The sequence below is a fragment of the Carlito syrichta genome, unplaced genomic scaffold, assembly GCF_000164805.1.
Source record: "Carlito syrichta isolate Samal-C Ts95f unplaced genomic scaffold, Tarsius_syrichta-2.0.1 Scaffold153520, whole genome shotgun sequence".
Classification (NCBI taxonomy): domain Eukaryota; kingdom Metazoa; phylum Chordata; class Mammalia; order Primates; family Tarsiidae; genus Carlito; species Carlito syrichta.
Window position 1 is genome coordinate 615,958 of NW_007097616.1, and position 23,057 is coordinate 639,014.

At 36.9% G+C, this 23,057-nt stretch overlaps 1 protein-coding gene across 4 annotated transcripts in view; it reads right to left on the bottom strand.

Annotated features, from left to right (window-relative positions):
• ARID4B (AT-rich interaction domain 4B) overlaps positions 1-23,057 on the bottom strand; it is a 151,414-nt gene that overhangs the window by 90,353 nt on the left and 38,004 nt on the right. For all 4 annotated transcript variants that reach the window (XR_002481498.1, XM_021708862.1, XM_008050590.2 and 1 more), the window contains exons 3-5: positions 5,099-5,209; positions 1,968-2,033; positions 595-685 (exon numbers count right to left, since the gene is read on the bottom strand). Coding sequence is in view for 3 of the 4 variants with exons in the window: in XM_021708862.1 (XP_021564537.1) it covers positions 595-685; positions 1,968-2,033; positions 5,099-5,209 (268 nt within the window). In the remaining variant the exon portion in view is untranslated. The remainder of the gene's footprint in view (positions 1-594; positions 686-1,967; positions 2,034-5,098; positions 5,210-23,057) is intronic.

Below are 23,057 nucleotides of genomic sequence, written 5' to 3' on the forward strand. Positions count from 1 at the left end.
GGCGACCGAGTGAGACTCCAACTTAAAAAAAAAAAAAAAGAATAAAGCGACAGGAAAAAGAATATTTGTAACTGAAGTAGCAAATGGTTAACATCCAGAATACATAAAGACCTCTTATTCTAAAAAATAATTTTAAAAAGGTAAGTCATTCCAAGAGGTAAAGAGGAAGAATGGGAAAGCTGGCAATTCATAACAGAAAATACAAGTGAAATTATGTTCTTTACATAAACACATACAAAAAGATGCTCAATCTCACAAGTAATTATAGGAGGAGCAAATTAAAACAAAGCTGAGATACTACCTCGTATCTAAATTGATAAAAAGTTGTAAAAGCAAAACATATAATATCTGACAAAGATTAAAAAAGATATATGCACAATATATACATTAAATAATTTCAAATTATATTATATAACAAATATATACATTTTTCAAAAAAAAACTTTGAGAGATCCAGAAAGATTAAAAACTAGTAACAGTAATAACATCTGTGAAATTAGGGGAAGACGTGAATAAGAAAATATCATTTGTATTATTTTAAGTTTTCTTTGTGTAACTGAAAATACATTTTTAAAAGAAAATTCATTCTCTTACCTACAGTATACCAACTTGCATCTGTTAATTTATTGATAACAGCTTCCTGATATGCACCATCAAGATTCTTCACTTCCACAATAGCTCCTACCTAAAGTATTTTTTAAATGTTAGAAAAACGTTTAAAAGATAAATGAACAAACCAAAATCGGGCTTTGTTTTTTATAATCGTTTTGCATGGTGGCAAAAAATAAAATGATTATTGACTTGATTTTAAAGTGCTAGCAGTTTTACTCACCTTTACTCACCAATACTTTTGTACCATCTGTGAAAATGTTAACATAGCAAAAAAAGGCAAATAATACCTAAGCATCATTATGAAAACAGTTTCACTCCTAAAAAGTTCTTGAGAACCCCCAGGGTCATCAAATTATACTCTGAGAACCACTGTCTGTGAAAGTGACTGTCCCTGTCCCGTATTTCTAGTCCTCTATCAAGGATAGGGACAGGACAGGGGCAAGTTTTAGATTAAAAGGGCCAAAGAACACATAATGGCTACCCACACACTCCCTTTAGCTTGTTCACTAGTAGAAAGTAAAGCAGCATTTATTTTACTTGCCAAGGAGAAAAAAATGAATGCAAAGAAATAAAACTATCTAATAGCTCCCAGTATGAATATGCCTGTGCATCACTTACAATTCTCCAATGACCCTTAAAAGAGTTTGTTTGCCAGTATTTACTCCAAAAAAGAGCTGAGTTCTAGTCTTCTAATCACTCTGGAACTTATTTTACTAATCCCTAGTCCATCACCTATTAATTCTGAAAAATCCATCATTTTAGTAATAAAAACATTGTGGAACTAAAACAGTTAAGTAAGTAAAAGCAGCTGTGCTTCTTTGATGCTTATTTCATTTCTGAAAACAGTGTTAGGTTTTCATACCATATTATGTATTATTTAATTTTATATATATACATATATATATATATTTTTTTTTTTTTTTTTAAATAAAGAGATGGGGTCTGGCTCTGTCCCTCAGGCTGGAGTTCAACAGCACAACCATGTCTCACTGCAGGCTTAAATTTCTGGGCTCAAGCAACTCTCTCACTTCAGCCTCCCAAGGAGCAGTCAAGCATGCCCAGGTTATTATTATTATTATTTTTTTAATTCTTTTAGAGATAGGGTCTCACTGTGTTGTCCTGGCTAATCTTGAACTCCTGGTCTCAAGCAATCCTCCAACCTCAGCCTCCCAAGTAGCTGGGATTATAGACACAAACCACTGTATCCAGCTTAAATCTATTTTTCTATTAGTCTCTTTAGAGAAAATTACATATTTATTGACTCAATAACAACATACCCAATGAATTAAAACAAAATAACAAAGTATAATTACTGTTTCCCTAACAATAGAATTAATAATGAATAAATGAATTACCTTTAGTGGGCCCTTTATGTGGTCATCCTGAACTTCCACTGTTGAAGAATCATGTCTAAATGTCACCTAAAGATTATAAGTTTCATGAGTCACAAAAAAAAAAAAAAAAATCAAGCAGCCCAATCTCACCAGTCCACTAATTATTCATTTTAATTTTAATAGATTAACTGAAAAAGTATTTAAAAAGGCAACTGTCCAAACTGATCTCATATTTTATAAGTAAAAGTAACCAATGATATCACATCTAAATGACCAGTTCAACATATCACATTTTATTCTGTACTATCAGCTATTGGTTTAGTTGTACAATCCTAAAAAAAAAAGAAGAAGAAGAAGAAAGATGTGGCAATCTTAGACTACTAGGTGGTATAACATTTTGTTATACATCTTAATAATAAACAGTAGCAGCAAACATTTATTGAGAGCTAAGCATCAGCCTCATGCATCAAACATTTAATCTTTACAACAATCCTATTAGGTAGGTATGATTATGCTTATGTTGTTGATAAGAAATTGAGGAACAAAAAATATAAGCACCTGATTCAAGATCACAGAACTAGACATGGTGTAAATGATATTCAAATGTAGGCAGTCTAGTTCCAGAACTTTACTGTACTCTCTATATTAGTATAGAAATCAGAGAATGAGGAACAAGATTTGAAAAGAGTAAGCTGAAAATAAAAAGTTCAAATTTAAATATTTAATTTGCTGGTGGAAAACAAGACAGCTTCCAATATTTAGTAAAAAAAAAAAGTGTTTTCCCTATACAAAGAAAAAGTTACTGCAGGGACTGAATCATTAACATGGTCTTAGCATATGTATGTGATAATCATTTTAGGCCATAGGCTTGATCACAAACCAACTATGAAAGGAGATGCCTTATATCCACAGCATCCCAAGCATTTCTGTGTCACACAAAAGCACCACCATGCTTTATTTATGTGCTTAGGTACCTGTGTCCTTTACTAAAACTGTAAGCCACCTAAAGATGGAGATTAGCTCTTAACAATAAGTTTCAATATCTGTACACAAAGCTTAGCACATACCAAATGCTCAATAAATGAAAACTAGTAGTAAAGAAGTGTATCAACAAATTTGTTGGAAATTGTGTTAATGCTGAATCATAAACAAATGAAACTAGTTAAGAAATACACCCCCATATCTGTTGAGAAAATCATTCATTTTGAATTTAAAACAAATTTCCAGAGCAGCCAAAATAATTAAAAATCAGTTTTAGATATTCATTACGTACAAGGCACTAGATAATCTGTGCTATCAATAGAGGCAGTAGAGGCAGGTACTAACAGTTTTGTTCCTTTCATTTATAGCATGAAATCGCAAGACTGCCACATGTCATCTTCCTGGTACATTCATTACCGAGAGATGCCCAGCTAAGGGTGTAAATTAGGGCTAAAATTCAGTCTTTGCTTATGTCTTTTGTAACGGCCGCAAACCTACTATCTGCATGCCAAGATCTGCTAAGGAGACCTTCCACCAGGAGGGAGGTCTTTTGTCTAATGCACACAAAGGTATTAAATGTGCTAGCAGTAGTCCTGAAAAAGTAAGAAAATTGGTAAAAGGTTTTCTCTTCATTTCTAGGACAGTGGTGGCAAAAAAAAAAACAAGTGCCGAGGAAACACCAGTGTGTAAAGCCAGAACAGAAGTGTCATACAAGAGCATCAGTTGAACACCAATCACCAAGCATGAGGAAACTGAAGGAAAGGTGGGGCCGAGACTAGCATTCTACTGGTCTATGGTTTATTTAAAAGCCTTATCACAACGGTTCTTAACGAGGAGCGTAAATCACAATCACCAGGAAGCTTTTTCAACACACCTCACGTAAAGGAAGATCCCAGGCATATAGGTATGGAAAAAAGCTGCAGAATAGACTCTGATACACTCCATAGGAAGAATAACACCTCTAAATCCTGTTTAATTGATGATATGAAAACCAGTGGTTTACAGGGTTAGCTGCTAATTTAGATTATAAATCCCTTAAGGACAGAGATCAGGTCTCCTCACATCCCTATCCTCCTTCCCATCTAACAAAGTTCCCTGCCAAGGGTTTGCCACTCACTGAATTATGGACAAATGAATAAATATCTACAAATATTTCACTTGTCCTGTGTTTTTTTTAAGCACTGATAATTTATTAAAATGGAAGCAATTACATTTTCTTTATATTATTTAAGACAAAACTTAAATAACCTTAGAAAGATTTTTCAAGAAAGGCAGAGGATAAGAAATCAACAACCAGATGTACCTTACTTCCTTGCTCTCTAAGACAGCAGTACCCGGCCATTTTGGCATCAGGGACTGGTTTTGTGGAAGACAATGTTTCCAAGGATGGGGGTGGGGAGGAAATCTGGCATTAGATTCTCATAAGCAGCAAACAACCTAGATCCCTTGCCCGCATGTGCAGTTCACAATAGGGTTCACGTTCCTACGAGAATCTACTGCTGCGCAGATCTGACAAAAGGCAGATCTCTGCTCACCTGCCACTCATCTCCCGCTGTGTGGCCCAGTTCCTAACAGGCCACAGCCTAGGGGTTGGGGACCCCTGATCTAACACATCATGAATTATAACCGACATCCCAATACCATGGTTAAAATGGTGGTAGACATCTCTTAAAATTGATGAACTCTGACACTTCCAATTCTGCCACGATTTGCTACAATAGTCTTGGAGAAATCACTAACTTTATCTGAGCCTCCTTTATCTTCTAATGAAATTAAACAATTAAACCAGATGACTCCTAAGGTCCTCTCCAGCTGTAAAACGCTGACAACACAAGCACCACCAAGTCGAGGGTGAAATGGCACTCAAAACGCCCATGTGATCCTCTCAGTTACTTCTAATCGTAATACTTTTAAAATCACACACTGATGATCGCTCTTGTTTTCCTTCAGGGGAGCAAGAGGGAGAGGACAACGTATGCGTTTATATTTATCCTGTTTATGTAAAAAAAGAAAGAAAAAAATCACAAAAATGCTCTGTCTTGAGGTATTTTTACAACCATTACTCCTAGAAACTCATTTTGCAGAAAAATAGTTGTTGGATACCCTTACCCAATAAAAGTTTCAATATCAAATATTAAACATACCATTTATAAAATCTACAAATACTGTACCTTGACTTTGACAAGTCTTTTTGCTGTCTTGATCTTGGCTTCACAAAAGGCTCCTCTGTATTTAGCACTCACATCAGTGCCCACTGTCAAATAGGGAGGCTCATCAAGGGCCTGAAAATGAAAAGAAATATAATTAGATTTAAACTCTGTAAGTCTTTCCCACAAACAGATCTCAGAATAGAGTCTAATCCTGTTAATCCATAGAAGTTATAACTGTGGAATGTATTTGTTAACAAGACCAATTTATAAAATACTATAAATTAAAAACAAGTAAGATGTTTATCATAAACTCCATTTAAATGTACTAAATGTGTATCATGTAAAATAACAGGCACCTTTTTTTCCACTAAATACATAGGGTCCATGACACGAATTACACTCAATCGTAAGTATAGCCTTTCATCTACCTCTCCAACCACTCATTTATTTGAATATTTACAATATGAGCACTTAAAGAGAAGGGTCCATTTGCTAGAAGGCAGATCTTTAAAACTCGAAGTCTGAAAAAAATAAAATCTTCTAATATTTAGGCCCATGGTGCCCAATCTTTTTGGCATCACCAGTTTCATGGAAGACAATTCTTTCGTTGACCAGGGAAAGGAGGTGGTTTTTGGATGATTCAAGTGCATTGCATTTATTGTGCACTTTATTTCTATTATTACACTGTAACATATAATTAAATAATTATACAACTCACTATAATGCAGAATCAGTGGGAGCCCTGAGTTTGTTTTCCTGCAACTAAACAGTCCCATCTGGGGGTGATGGGAGACAGTGCTTGCATCACTGCCTCAGCTCCACCTCAGATCATCAGGCATTAGGTTCTCACAAGAAGCACACAACCTAGATCCCTCGCATGCACAGTTCACAATAAGGTCCACACTCCTATGAGAATCTAATGCCGCCACTGACCTGACATAAGACGGAGCTCAGGCAGTAATGTGCGCAATGGTGAACAGCTGTAAATACGGATAAAGTTCCGCTCACTTGCCCACTGCTCACCTCCTGCTGTACAGCCCAATTCCTACCAGACATGGACTGGCACAGGTTCATGACCCAGAGGATGAGCACCCCAGATTCAGGCTGTATCTTGGCAGTCATCCGAATTTAGAATAGCTCTGTCAGATGTCTATTTAGACAGTTATAAGGTAGTACACTATAAAAGGGAGAAAAATCATGTATTCAAACTACTGGTGAAAACTGTATGAAGAAATCCAATGTGGGAAGCCTCAAATAAAATTACTAAGCCAAAATGTCTCACGTGCTTTGATGGGAGTTCACTGTGTATTATTCTACCTTAAATAACATTTATGTTTCTTCACTTGTGATTTAGTTTTTAATAGTCCTCCTAATCTAGCTGCTGTGATTTTTTATAATCAGGTACATTTCTGCATAGATCTTTATTTCTAAAAAGTTATTCTGCTTATATTAATATCATAGCCAAAAAAACAAAACCATGTAAAAACAGCTTTTCCCAAAGGGTTTTATAAGAAATACTAATATCCCAAGATGCTCCACCAAAAAGTAAAGGAGGCAGGAGTTTAGGAATATCATTTTAGTGAATGAATTCCTTCTCTGCCTCAACTTCGGAAATTCATAAGACCCTATGATAAAGAAAATGATTCTGGGCACAGTGGCTCAAACCTGTAATCCTAGGACTTTGGGAGGTTGAAGCCAAAGGATTACCTGAGTCCAGGGGTTTGAGACCAACCTGGGCAACTTGCCAAGACCTTGTCTCTACAATTAAAAAAAAAATTAGCTAGCCATGATGGCGCGCATCTGTGGTCCTAGCTAACTGGAAAGCCGAGGGGAAGGATCACCTGAGGTCAGCAGGTTGAGGCTGCAATGGCTGTGAGTATGCCACTGCACTCCAGCCTGGGTGACAGAGTAAGACTCTGGTTCAGGGAGGAAAAAAAAGGAAGGAAGAAAGAAAAGAAAACAAACTTTAATTTCCCAATCAATTTGTCCAAATAATCCTTTTATTTTTATTTGCAACTATTAACATCCTACCGAAATTCTATAAAACATAAGGTGGAAAATGCTTATACAACAACAAATAATGAAAGTATCAATTTCATCTAGATTTTAAAATAAACTCACCCCTGAAAATTGTAGCTAATACACAGCGGAGTGACCCATCTCCCAAAGAAAAGGAGGAAAAAGATATTCAAATGCTACAACAAAAGTGTCCACAATTATATCAAAGATCTCCAGAATGGCCATTTGTCTCACATTATATATATCTCATTAAAAGTATTTTTTTAAACTCAAAACAAATAAACTATGCCATATGTAAAATCTACCAAGGAAAATGCCAATAAGTCAGTTTACTAATGCTATAAAAGGAGTATGACCTTAAGAAAAATAATCATTTCTGCATGAAAATTTCAATTATTAAAATATTATTAAACACAACTTGATAACTTTACATTGCTCTTGCACCTAAAGTTAATAAATGCATTTCTGGCCAGGCACAGTGGCTCACACCTATAATCTCAGCACTCTGGGACACTAAGACGAGAGGATCACTTGAGGCCAGGAGTTAGTTCAAGATCAGCCTGGAGCAACATAGTAAGACCCTTGACTTTACAAAGTTAAAAATTAAAAAACTTAGCCAGGTGATGCATGCCTATAGTCCTAGTTACTCAGGAGGCTGAGGTGGGGGGATCTTCTGAGCCCAAGAGTTAGAGGTTGCAGTGAGCTATGAACACACCATGAAACTCCAGCCTGGGTGACAAGAGTGAGATTCTGTCTCTAACAACAAACAACAAAAATTTAATGCATTTTTACATTACCCACCTGTCCTAGCCCTCTTAATATATCATCTTGCTTGGCTAAAATTCTGCTTAAATTCCAGACAGTCTAGAGGCTTTATATTAAGCCAGAATATGAAAAGAGACCCACAGCATTTCACTCAGAAATTCTAAGGATGGGGATATAAAGTACAGCATGGGGGGTGATAGATGTGCTAGTTAATTTGATTGTATATGTATATTATTAATCTATCACACTTTACATTCTGAATATGTTCAATCTTTAATTGTCAATTAAATATTTTAAAGATTTTTTAAAAGAGAAAAAATTTAATTCACTCTGTGGTTCAAGTGGTATTGGGCGGCCACTGCTAGAAAAGTCCAAATGGCAGGTCAGTCTTGATAATCATAGGCTCACATTCTCTACAAATTGCAACTTCACCCATTAACATATCCTGCCTTATTGGCCAGTAAAATTTTATTTTCAGAGACATATAGTGCAGTTGAAATAAATGAAAACTGATGAGGAACCCAAAATTATGTGTAGAAGACAACAGGAAATCAACCAAAATTTGCAAAATTGTAACTACTCATGAACATATTAAAAATAGTAAACTTTTAAATTATTATTATTATTATTATTTTTAGTCAGAGTGTCACTCTCTCACTGAGGCTGGAGTGCAGTGGCACGCTCATGGTAACCTGGGCTCAGGCGATCCTTCCGCCTCAGCCTTCCAAGTAGCCAGAACTACAGGCACATGCTACCACGCCAGCTAGTATATATATATTTTTTTAATATACTGTAGAGACAAGGTCTCACCAAGTTGCCCAGGCTAGTCTTAAACTCCTGGGCTCAGGCAATCCTCTTACCCCAGTCTCCCAAAGTGCTGGGATTACAGGTTTGAGTACTGCGCCCAGCCACTTTTTAATTTTTTAATAGAGAATTCGGAATAAAAAAAAGGAAAAGAATAGCAACATATTTAGACTAACAATATAAAGAAACCCATTTACATATTATTTTCATTAACATTCATATCAAACACTAGCAACATTTCAAACTACAGTAAATTGTAGATTTGCTTGTTGGACAGATTTATTAAAGTTGAATTTAGTGGGATTGGCAGTTGAGGGAAACTGCGAGGCGAGGGAGGGGCATACCTCATCAACAAGAGTACCTGCATAATCAACGTTTGTATACCTATCCCTGAACTGTACCCCACATCTTTATAATAAAAAGAGAGACCTTTCATCTTTAAAAAGTTGAATTTAAATGAGGCGATAGTTTTCCCAAACTAAGCCCATCCCACATCCTCACCAACATAAAAATCCATGTTGACAGGAGAAGAGTATTAATTACCTCTAATATTATAGGGGCAAATTATTATTTTGAAAGGTAATATTTTCTTTCCTTCAAGCTAAAACACATAAAAAGGAATTACGGGGCATATAAAGAAAACGCCTCTTAGAAAAAGATTTGCAAAAGGAAACCTAAGACTCATAAAAGCTGCTAAACCTGAAATCTATTGTTAGAACCATGTTCATTTGTAAGAAAGGACATAGGAAAGGCAGCAATCTATGCTCTGCTCATCTGTTTCTTCTTTTTTTTTTTTTCTTCATCATCTTGGGCAAGATACTTTTCTATTCCTAAATACTGCTTTAGCATAGAAATTTGAATCTTATATACATTTGTTTAACAAGCCTACATCAAAGCACTGGCATTACAAAGATGGTCAAAATGGGATGATTTGAGATACACATAATCAACCAGAAGTGAAACTATCAAACTATTTTTAAATGCTAACTAAAACATAAATGAAACTTTCCACAGAAACTCCAATCAAATCCCTAATCAACATGGTCAGATTTGTATATGTAATTTTAGCAGGGCGTAAGGTATCCCCCCGGCATTAGTCTAACACGAGGTATTAGAGCAGACTGATTAATAGCACAGGCTTTCACAGCAGAAGACAAGGTCTATCCCTTATACTAATCAGATGAGTTTTTGTAGGCTACTGCACCTCTCTAAGCTTCAGTTGCCACAACAGGAAAATAAGGTCAATGTCAGAAAGCACTCAGTTATGATCCCTGAAGTAGTCAGCTCATAATAATTACTATTAATATTATGAAACACTCGATATGGACAAAAATGTCATTACATCAACGCAAATTTAGATTTGGCACCCTCCTTTTTAATATTTTAGATGCAATACCGTATTTCAAATGATTGCTAATCATAAATAGGTACAAATTCAAAGTTAAATCACTTTTGTCACCTTGTCAATTAGTGTCAATATTCCTCAGAATTCAACATTTTTAGTACTAAATCTAATGAGAAAATGTCACAGGATAATTGGTAATATGTATGTCTTTAAAATGTTTTAGTTATTCCACTCCTAGGAATGTGGAAATAATCAAGGATACATTATATTTACATATGGAAAAAATTGTATATAATAATAAAAAAAGGATGCTAATTGTTTTTTACAATTGGTGTATAGTCTTTGCTTTTTAAAATGCAAAGTAAGGAACATTTCAAACATATACAAAATAAGACAGAGTATATAATATATCCCCCATATACTCATAATCTGGCTTCCACAATTATTAATTCACAGACAATTTTATCTATCCCCCTACACATGTCTCCCAAATCTTGATTATTTTAAAGGAATCCCAGATATTGTATCACTTCATTCATAAGTTCAATATAAAGTATATTATCTGTAGTGATTGGGATTATGAGTTATTTTGAATTTTCTTACTAATACTTTTCTATATTCTCCAATTTATTTACAATGATTACATTAACAAAAGTCAGTATCCCATAACTAACAGTACAGACTCTTGGCCTGGAACAATGTCTCATGCCAGTAATCCCAGCACTTTGAGAGGCCAAGGTGGGAGGATTGCTTGAGCCCAGGAGTTAGAGACCAGACTGGGCAACATAGTGAGATCTCAGCTCTACAAAAAATTAAAAAATTATGCAGCTGTTCCTAAGGCTGAGGCAGAAGGGTCACCTGATCCTAGGAGGCCAAGGCTGTGGTGATCTGTGACTGTGTCACTGTACTCTAGTCTGGGTAACAGAGACACTGACTCCAAAAAAAAAAGAATATAGCCTCCTGAATCAGATGCCCAAGATCAAATCTTAACACTTAGTAGTCAACCTAGCTACTAAGTACCTCAGGATACAACAACTGCTACAATCCTCTGGACCTTGGGGTACAATAACTGTTACTATCTAACAGGGATGCAGATTAAGATTCTACACATAAAATGCTTAGAATAGGGTCCAGTATACAGTGCCAAATAAAGGTTTTTATTATTATCTAATACTCTGGAGGATAATTGTAAATTTAAAAAATATTTAAGTCCTATAAAAAGGGTTAAGTCATAAAGAATTGCCTCATAAATATAGCAGATGCCAGTATAATTGTGTATATATTTGGGGGAAGAAGGGTTCCTTTCAAATATTATGTCTCTTAGTATCTCAATTCAAACACAAAGTAATCACACTGAATTCTAAGAGCAAGAGAGGTAGTCTTTGTAGGGAAGCTCCATTACAAAGTGTATCATGACCCCTTAATGTGGCTGAGAGACAACCAAGATTATGTATCTATTTTGAGGCTAATTACTTTGGTCTAACATAGAGACACAAAGGATTATGTCAGCAGGTTAACTAGGATTCTTTGCCCAACACCAACCCTGATAAATATACATGTGTATCTATATATCCAGAAAAAACTCTTACCTTCTCTTTGTGTTCTGCTTCTCTGATTTTGGTCAATAATATGGACCATCTCAGAGGCTAAAATAAGATGTTTTTATGTAGCTCCTCCATGCCAAAAAGGAAATTAAACTACTAAATTGCCATCCCTTTGTTTAGCAAACAGAACAGTTTCTAGTTGTCAAGGCAACAGCTACCTCACCAGTTACCCAGCATTGCTCAAACAATTATTTTTCTTGCCAATCTACCAATTGTCCTAACTGACACCTAAAAACCATTGAATTCCATGGGAACACTTAAAAACATAAGCAATTTTTAAATTAGCTATTGGTGGATAATAATCCTTCAGAAAGTCAAAATGCCAGGGAAGCATATAAATGCACAAATGAATCAAGAGTAATCTCTAATGTGCCTCTGGGTTGCAGTACATCAAACATATTTTAGTTTTAGAAAGACAATAGTTAAATCAATTCTTCAAATGCTTGGCTAATACTGACACTGCTTATTCAGTTATTCAAGATCTATTTTTTAAAAAGCAAAACATACTAGATGACATTTTATTGAGGTCATTTCTTTAAAAGAGTAAGGCATTCAAACTGGTTACAGTGCCAAAACAACTAGGAGAATCAGAAAACAAGAGTATTAAACTGAAAGCTAAAACCCATCAGTAATAATGTACTTACACACACAGTGTGACGGTAAATTTATGAAAAAAATCTACTTTGTTTTGTTTTGTTTGAATTGGAGTCTCACTCAGCTGCCCAGGTTGGAGAGCAATGGCACACTCACGGCCATAGCAGCCTTGACCTGCTGGACTCAGGCAGTCCTTCCACTTCAGCCTTCCAAGTAGCTAAAACTACAGGCGTGCGCCACCATGCCCCGCTAATTTTTTTTTGATTGATTGATTGATTGATTGATTGTAGATATGAGGTCTTGTCAAGATGCCCAGGCTGGTCTCAAACCTGTGAGCTCAGACACAGGAGTGCACTACTGCGCCCACCTGATTTTTGATTTATTGTAGAGATGAGGTCTCGCCAAGTTGCCCAGTGCGGGTCTCGAACCCGTGGGCTCAGGCAATCCACTCACCTCGGCCTCCCAAAGTGCAGGATTACAGGCTGAGCCACCGAGCCCAGCCAAGTACCTACTGTATTTAAGACACTGTTCTAAGGACCAAAAAAGCAAAGGTACACCAATTTACTTTGCCTTTGGAAGAGGTTAATCTTATTCATTATCTTGCTAGTGAGGTCACAACCTTATCCAAATGCATATGAATCTGTTTGGGAGGAATATCACTCAGAACATATTTAAACTTTAATAATCTGGAAATTAGAGGAGACTAGTGGTGCAGCCAGTTCAAAAATCAGAATATAAAGAGAAACCATACTGGCATTGTTACGGCTTATCTCCACCTGGACATCAGTGGTATCTACTGGCAGATTAGAAGGCAATAAGTAGAATATTTTTAAATGTATCAAGTCACTAACAATGAGTCTGGAGAACATTTCTAAAAACTTGATTACCAAACAAAAAAAATTCCTTAAAAATCCCCACCAATCAAGTTTTTAATCCTGCTTTAGACCCTAAAGAATGTGACCTTGAAAGAAACCTTGAAAGGAAACATCAATCATTGATCACTTAAAAATCTATCAAGTACCTGTCTAGTAACCAAAAGAAACTGACCCACATAATATGTAATAAACATCTTAAATCCAACATCATATACTGACTTTGTCCCAAATATGCAAACATTTTATAAAGATGACCATTTCACACTGTATTTTTATGATGCTTATTTATCTTCTATACTGAGCAACTTAAGGCTGAAATAGCGTCTTATTCATCTTTGTATTCCCTGGTCCTAGAATAGCACCTACAGATAGGAGGAATTCAGAAAATATTAAAACAAAAAGATTAGACATTAGTTTAATCAGATTAAACTCTGCTAAATAAAAAGTATCATAATTTGAAAATTACTTATATTTCAAAAACATCTTACATTAAGAGGCACCTTATACTGAGAGGTACCTTATGCTAAGAGGCATCTTAAACTGAGAGATGAAAAGCATGGGCTCTGGAATCAAACTCCAGGTCCCTAACTTACTAGCTCTATGACCCTTGGGACAAGTTATTTAACTTCTCTGAGCACAGCTTGATTTGTAAAGTGGGATTGACGATAGTAATAAAAGATATACTTACATATTATATATCTACTACATATTTATTTAAATGTAAATTAATTGGCTCACACCTATAATTCCAGCACTTTGGGAGGCTGAGAGTGGATTGCCTGAGCCCAAGGGTTCAAGAACAGCCTGGGCAACTTGATGAGACCTCGTCTCTACAATATATCAAAAAATTAGCCAGGCGTGGTGGCCCACCTCTGTAGTTCCAGCTACTTCGAAGGCTGAGGTGAAAGGATCACCTGAGCCGAGCAGGTCAAGGCTGTGGTGGCTGTGAGTGTGCTACTGCACTCCAGCATGGGTGACAGATTGAGACTCCAACTCAAAACACACACACACACACACACACACACACACACAAATTATTGTTTATACAGTAAATATATAAAGTTGTGATGTGTTGCACATAAAATAACATGTAATAAGCACTCAATAAATAAAGGTCTGCTTTAATTTGCTATTATTCCATTCGTTTTAAAGCAGACTTTTTTACTTAATAATCAGATGACATAGAAATTAATAACAGAAACAACTCAAGAATAGGTATGAGCAGCTAAGCTATTGGTCTTATGAGCACAGGACTATAGAGAGGTTAGAAAACATCAATAGCAAATATCTACAAGTAGCAATTTTGTTTGGCTAGGCCAGGTGATTTTCCAGCTATCTGGGGAAACAATTTCTGGAATCTCAAGTTCCTGACAGTTACATTTATCCAAGGGTTCTGGAAACGAGACAGAATATATGTGCATGGCAGAAAAGATGATCAACACTGTTTACACAGCACTATTCTTAAACTTTAAAAAAATTCTTTCTCCCCTACAGTGATGATAAATTATCTTTATGTTCTTCTCAATTTCACAAGAAACAAAAAAAAGCAAAACTATTTTTGTGACTGAAATTCATAAAAACATGAAGTTACTACATTTTATCTAATTTATGTCATCATTAATCATAAGCCATACTTAACCAATAACAAAGAAAAAAGGTGCCAATTAAACTAAGATGTACCATCAACTGACTGCTGAGTGCATCTTTATTTCAGAAATGCTGAAATGTGGAAAATGTATGCCTTGGAACTGATAAAGTACAGTAGGTACAAATTCTTTGTTTATAGGACTGTATAAAACCAAAACAAATTTACAAACTGAAGTCCACAAACCAACAAAAATCAATGAAATTCAAATAAGAACATTCATTCAATATGGTAGATGATATTCTGCTAAACTACACACACAAAACATAAACATGACACAGGCTACTTTGGACTAACATGCTTTTAATATTGAGCACAATGTAATGAGTCAATTCTCCCACTATTTCTCTATTTAAATTAGTGCAAAACCTTTGCTAGACAGGATCGATGTTGCCTCATGAGGCAGGAACATATCACCACCTACTGCTAACTTAATCTGTTGTTTTATAATTAAACCTGCAACAACTGAAGTAGTACTACTCACTATGAACTCTGGTGTTAAACATAACATGCAATCGCAGATGTTGAAATGGTAGTTCTTTGTTACCCAGTTTTCTGTTTTCCAGAGATGACCCAGAAAATGTTTACATTAAATCTTTTTAGCTCTCTATATAAGCTGAAGTGGCAGAAACTCAAGATAAAACAAGGTAAGAATAATGTATATTCTTTTTGTAACCTTAGAAACCTTAGTGTCAGGCGGGCTCGGTGGCTCAGCTTGTAATCCTGCGCCTTCGGGAGGCTGAGGTGCATGGATTGCCTGAGCCCGCAGGTTCGAGAACCGCCCGGGCAGGCAAGACCTCATCTCTACAATAAATCAAAAAATTAGCCGGGCGTGGTAGCGCGCGCCTGTAATTCTGGCTACTCGGAAGGCTGAGGCAGAAGGATAGCCGGAGCCCAGCAGGTCGAGCCTGCGGTGGCCGGGAGCAGCCACTGCACTCCAGTCTGGGCAACAGAGTGAGACTCCAACTCAAAAAATATATAAATAAATAAAAAAAATAAAAGAGACCTTAGTGTCACTTATCTGCACTAGCAAGTAAAATGATTAACTTTACAATTTTAAATTTTCACAGAGAATTTGCAGACTAGACCCAAGAGAATATCTGAGGAGTCCAAGTTGACACACATTCATACTGAGGTAATAAGAATGTGGAAAGAAGAGGATGGAATCTGTGTATATACTTCAAGTTTATGACCCTGATCCGCAACCTCATAACTGACTGACTTTTATTCCCTGATTTCTCAGTTTCTCCATCTGTAAAAAGAGAGCATATAATATTTTCTGCCTTAAAAGCACGTTATAAATGTTAAGTTTGTTGCAGGTTTATCTTAGAATTATAATTATCGTGTTCCAAATAAGCTGCATACCAAAAAAGCTCAAAGGTATGAGCATGAGAATCTAACATAAGATCCAAAGACCTCTTAAGTATCTTTCAGTCCTAATAATAAATGTGTGGGTGGGTGTGCATAAACTGCCTAATATTTCAAAGATGCTGAATCTCCTCTACCTGTTCATTGACTATGTACATAAGAGGAACCCAACAAATAATGTTTTAACAAGTAAAAGAAGGAGAAAGTAACCAACACAAATTTCAGTTATCTTATTATAAAAGGTATTCAAAATGTCCACCACCAACTCCAGTGCAGTACATCACACGCTAAGTTATTAGCATAACTCTAAAACTTGATTTATAACTTACCAGTTGATGAAAGTTGTATTATGAAAAGCCCACATCGTTTTATAAAAAATAAGTCACTAATGTGACAAGTATCAGTTACAAATTTATTTCTCTTAGCAGAGATATGTTATGGCAATATGCTTTGCCAACACGTTGCTGATTAGACTGGTAAACACTTGATCCAAATGGGTCAATCACTTTGTCTCTCCTAGGAATTTTTTTTTTCTTCAAGTCAGGGTCTCACTTTATTGCCCAGGCTGGAGTATAGTAGCAAGAACACAGCCTTGACCTCCTGGGGCCAGGTAATTCTTCCACCTCAGCCTTCAGAGTAGCTGGGACTATAAGAGCAACACCACAGTCAGCTAATTTTTTTTTTTTTTTAGAGCCAAGGTCTTGCCATGTTGCCTAAGCTGGTCTCCAGCTCCTTGGCACAACAATCCTCCTGCCTCATCCTCCCAAAGTGCTGGGATTACAGGTGTGAGCCACAGCACCCAGCCTCCCCTTTGAATTTAAAGCTGAGAGGTTAATCAGTTAGTTGATAGAGCAAAAGGTGATGCAGCCTATGGTAGCTATTTTCTGGCATGTGCAGAGAAGTAGAGAAAACCAGTCTGCAAAAAGGAGTAAAAGAAAGCAGAGGAAAAGTTACATATAAAAAACTGTGTGTTCTCTGATTGAAAGAGTATCTAGCCTTAGCTCCTGCCAACTTTCCAAATCCATTCTCAAGCCAGACTAGACAACCTACTCTTTGGGCACCATGAGCTGCTCTGTATCCTTATAATAAATTCTCTTTTCTGCTTTTGATCATCCAAGATGATTTCCATTACTTATAACTAAAATAGCCTTAATTAAGCCCCCCAGATTCCTATATATAAAGCAGAAACTATATCAAATACAATTACAATTCTACAAACATTTATTGAGTACCCACGTCCTGGAAAACTAAGAACTTAGATCACATCTATACAAATAGTAAACCAATTCTAGTTCAAACTTGTGAGCTTAATTGTCACAATAATGAAATGTGAACACACAAAGCAAAGAAACAAGATTTTTAAGAAAGTTATTCAAAGTAATCAGATCACTATCTGTAATCTCAGCGTTTTGGGTAGCTGAGACAGGAGGATTGCTTAAGGTCAAGAGTTCTAGAAGAGCCTGGGCAGCATAGTGAGAACCCATCTCAACAAAAACTAATTTTGAAATTAGCTGGGCATTACAGTGCACACCTGTAGTCCTAGCTGCTCAGGAAGCTGAGGCAAGAGGATCCCTTGAAGCCAGGAATTCCGGACTTCAATAAGCTATGATCATACCACTGCTCTGCAGGTTGGAAAACAGAGCAAGACCCTGTCTCTTTAAAAAAAGAAAGAAAAGAGTAGTAAGACATAACCTCTGGTTACCAACGTTTAAAAATCAACTTGTAAGCCTCTATTAGATATGTCTGCCCTTCAATCTTAACTTATTAAAACTGTATTTACATTCTTAAAAACCAATAGTTTCCATCTTCAGCAGATTCTTAGTTTTCCATTCATATTTTTCAAATTTAGAAACCTCTTACCAGTTGGGCTCAATGGCTCATGACTATAATCCCAGCACTTTGGGAGGAAAGAAGTGAGAGGACTGCCTGAGTCCCGGGGTTCAAGACCAGCCTGGGTAACTTGGCAATCAAAAAATTAGCTGGGCATGGTGATGCGTACCTGTAGTTCCAGCTACTTGGAAGGCTGAGGCAGAAGGATCACCTGAGATCAGCGGGCTGAGGTTGTGGTGACCGTGGGTGTGCACCACACTCCAGTCTGGGCAACAGAGTGAGACTTCTACTCAAAAACAAAGAAAAAGTAGCCAGGTGTGGTAGCATGTGCCTGTAGTTCTGGCTTCTTGAAAGGAAGGCTGAGGCGAAAGGATCATCTAAGCCCAGCAGGTCAACGCTGGGGTGGCAGTGAACATGCCACTGCACTGCAGCCTGGGCAATGGAGTGGGACTCCAACTCAAAACAAAAAAGAAACCTCTTACTAAATCAAAAGAAAAACCTGAGCATGAATACAGCAATTGCTCATAGCTAAGTGAATGAGTAAATCAATCAATCAAATGAGATCAGGTGAGTACAGGGGGTATGGCAGTAGACTCAATCAAATCAAAGTTGGATGTCTATTACACTCCTGACTAGGTGCCAAGAATATATTTTTAAAAGAAAACATTATTCCTGTTTTTAAAAAATACATGATCTAGTTGGGGAGAATGCCCCCTCCCCAAATCTATATTTGAAGACAAAAGATCTTTTTTTTTTTAAAGTAGGTCTTTAATGTATGTGAGACACTGGAAAACTAACTGGCTAGATTTAATACTGCATATTCCAGCTAGCATGATTTGGATGAAGGAGACTGGGGAAGGAGAAGCTTGCCAAAGCCTTCAAATCATTTATCTTAGTTTGAAACCTCATCTGATCTACAATTCTGAAAGACTGCAGTGGAGTAAGATTTCAACTTTATACAATAATAATAAGCTCTTATTCTAAAGTCTAAGCTCTTAACTCTTAGTCTAATCTACCAACTATTCTTTTCTCACTGAACAATTTATCTCAATACTGGTTAAGTATATACATTATTTCACTATAGTATTAAGTCAGATACTTAGAACAGTAATTTTTAAGAATGAAATCACTTCAGTCATAAATGGTCACTCCTACCTATGCAGTCTCAATTTGTAATACAGCTCTATCACTAAAACTAGAAAGAATCTTCTGATATATCACATCAGCAGAATTCTCTTTTTATAAGTCATTAGTCTATCACAAGATAAACGGTAGTATTAAGAACAATGATGCAAGTGAGAATTTTTAATGCCTTATTTTTTTAATGTGCGTATTTTTGGTTAGGCTTTTCTTTTGTTTTGTTTTTTAGTAGGGGTCTCACTCTGTCACCCAGGCTGGAATGCAGGGGTATGATCACCATGATCACAGCTCACAGAAGCCTCGACTTTCTGGGCTCAGATGATCCTTCCACTTCAGCCTTCCCAGTAGCTGGGACTATAAGCGCATGCCACTATGCCTGGCTAATTTTTTAATTTTTCTGTGGAAACGAGGTTTGCCTATGTTGCCCAGGCTGGTCTTGAACTCTGGGGTTCAAACAATTTGCCCGCCTCAGCCTCCCAAAGTTCTAGGATTATAGTTGTGAGCCACTGCACCCAAATTGTTTTGTTTTGATTTTTTTTTTTTTTAATGTGTGTGAGTCAAGATCTTCGTTCATCACCCAGGCTGGAATGCAGTGGCACAATCACAGCTCACCACAGTCTTGACCTCCTGAACTCAGGAAATCGTTCCATTTCTCTTGAGTAGCTGGGCCTACAGGCATGCGCTACCGCACCCAGCTAATTTTTGAACTTTTTTTGGTAGAGATGAAGTCTTGCTATGTTGCCAAGGTTGTCTCAAACTCCTGGGTTCAAAATCCTCCCGCCTCAGTCTCCCAAAGTGCTGGGATTACAAACGTGAGCCACCACACTCGACCTTGGTATTTGTTTCCTAATCACCCTGCCCACCATCTTTCAGGATTTCAATGATGACACTAAATGGTTTTTACTTGGCCATTCCCACCATACTTCCTCTCACTAAATGAAGATTCTATTAGTTGCTGAGTATATCTACTCCAACTAGTCACTTAGGACCAAGAAAAATAATTTCATGGTGGGTGCAGAGCAACACACTTAGGCCAAAACTCTATCTCCATACTCTCCATATGCACCTAGACTTACTGCTAGATCACACTGGCATTCTTTTGAGTCACCAGAGATTACTATGTAGTCAGAGCCAATATCAAATTTTCATAATTGACTGTTATTTCCCCATCCCCACTGCAAAGCTACTTAAGTAAAGTGAAGGCAGAGAAGAAGGATCACACTATACACAGGGATACATAACAGTCCTTCCAGGATACTTGATCTTGTCCTCTTCCAATGAGCTGTGAACACTAAACAGTTTCAATCTCAAAATATTCTCATAGGATATCTTACAATAGATTGCTTATCATCAGCCCTAGAGTTTTAAAAACTTATACCAATCAAATGAGTTGCTAGGTTGCTTGTCTACCTAAGGATCCCATGCATGTCAGAACATCTTAGAATTTCATTATCAAACCAGCCCTGCTACCTAATGTGGTAACCATATTCACCTAGCCTCCAGTTAAGCACTACCTCCCTGGGATTTTTCTGATCCCCACTAAGAAATAATGAGAAGATGAAAAACATTTCTATGGCAATCTTTCCCACAAACATTCCCAGCAGGAGAGAAAAGCCGATCCATTTTCCCTAAGAAAATGCCAAAGAATACACTAGGTGGTAATTACCCAAGTGAGATGATAAATTCCACGCGATATTAGGAAGATTCACTTAGCACAGAAAAATACTGAACTTCTTATTTATGTCTTAAAAATAGATAAGAAATAAACTTTAGTAATAAACATTTCTTATGCTGATCTACAGGAGTGACACACCCTGTGAACACAGACATCCTGAGGGAAAAGTGCACAACACACATGAGTTGACGCTGGTGCCTTCAACTGCTCACGCCCATCTGGCATGTTGTATTACATGTGCCTCAGACAATACATGGGAATTTTGCAGATTACATTATTCTTGTTTACATGAGCTTGTAGGTTATATTATAAACTGGAAAAGTGGTTCTCAAAGTGTGCTCCCAGGATCAACAGTGTCATCATCATCTGGGAATATTTAAATATGCAGATTCTCAGGCACCACTCCAGAAATCCTGAATTACAAACTAGGGGGAGGGAAATATCAGTTTGTGTTTCAACAAGCCCTCCAGGGAACTCTGATGCCCCCTACAGATTAACAAACACTGGCTGGAGGTTATTCCTCTAGGTCTTAAGTGAATACTTGCAATCGATACACTCAACAATTGACAGACTCTCCATTTGGATTCCTAGACACATGCAGTATGAGGAATTATAGTAGGAGCAGACAGATGAAAGCTATTAGGAAATCATAGAAACCTTTAAAGGCATGAAAAATGTCAGGATGGTGAAATGAAAAAAAAAAAAAAGGTAACACAAAACAGAACAAAGTAAAACAATAAAAACAGACCACTTAAAATAATATAGAAAAGTTGCATTAAGAAGATTCTAGAAACCAAAAATTGAGATAAAATTATCAATGCAAGCAAGTAAAAAATAAATAGATAGAAAGCTATTACTTCTCTGCAGAAAAGAGTTAACAGCAGGCCCAACCCTGCTCTCCTTAGAAAGTCCTGTTTGCAAGGTTGGTCCTTGGCTAGGCACTCCCGGAAACCTGGATTTCAGGAGGGTTCTCACCATCAACTGATAAGAGTGGCTCACTCTGCCTAAACTGTATGTACAAACAACATGGCTCATGTTTAAGCACCTGCTTTCATTCTCAGAGTTTGGGCCAGGCATGAGGTATCTATGCAACCAGCCCCACTAAAAACCTTGAGTCCCAGTTACTAAGGGTCTTCCCTGGTTGGCAACATTTCACATGTGGTGTCACAAGTCCTTGCTGAGGGAATTTTGTCTTGTGTGGCTCTACTGAGAAATCTGCACCTCCAGACTTCACCTCATGCACCTTTTCCTTTTGCTGATTATGCTTTGTACCTTTTTGTTGTAATAAACCACAGCTGTAGACACAACTAATGAAATGGGTCCTGTGAGTTCTCATAGCAAATTACTAAACCTGAGGGTGGTGTTGGAGACCCCACCAACACATTCTCTTAGTTCTTACTGGCTCTTTGACAGTCATACAACAGGGCAAAAATCCCACAAATGCCCTCAAATCTAACATGTTTATACTACTCTTACTTGACCCATTAATAAAATAAAACATTTTAATATCATTTGATTTGCATTTGTTATTCAGTAAGCCTTTGCTAGTGAAGAGCAGGACACCTACATGAATAGTCCACTAAGGGAAATTGTTATGATTTACCAAACAAAGGTGAAAAACATGCTGGGCAGGCCCAAACAAGAGATGACCACTAAAATCAGGTTATTTGGCAAACATAAAATTTACTTTGAGGATATTGGGGAAGTACCTCAAAGAAATAGACAGTCATGATCTCCCACAGCTCAGAGTGAGTTACAGAGCCCCAAGTAACTTTTGTTATTTTACATATTAAAACATAACAGAAAAACAAAATGGTTTCAAATGTGAGCCCCAAATAAAAAGGCAGAGATTCAACAGCTTGCAAGTGTTGCCTTGTCATCAGGCTGCTACTCTATAGGGCAACTCTACATGGTATGCTTTGAAGTGAGAAGTTACTTATTTAACAATGGTTTACTATCAAGCAACTCTAGGGAGGTTGGCAAATATATTTTTAAAACCTATCTTTTAGCTGGGTATGGTGCCGTACCTCTGTAGTTCCAGCTACCTGGAAGGCTGAGGCAGAAGGATTGCCTGAGCCCAGCAGACCAAGGTTGCGGTGGCCGAAAACACACACAAAAAAACCTATCTTTTATACCAAGATGAAACGCTGGGGAAATTAGAAATACAAAAATTTAAATAATATTACTTATTTTAGATATCAACATTATTGGTAATGAAATAATTTTCAGACACCAAAACTTATTTTGGGTAAAATACTAGCCTAGGGATACACACTATGATTCAGGAGGAGAATCTGATAAGAAATTAAAAGAAAC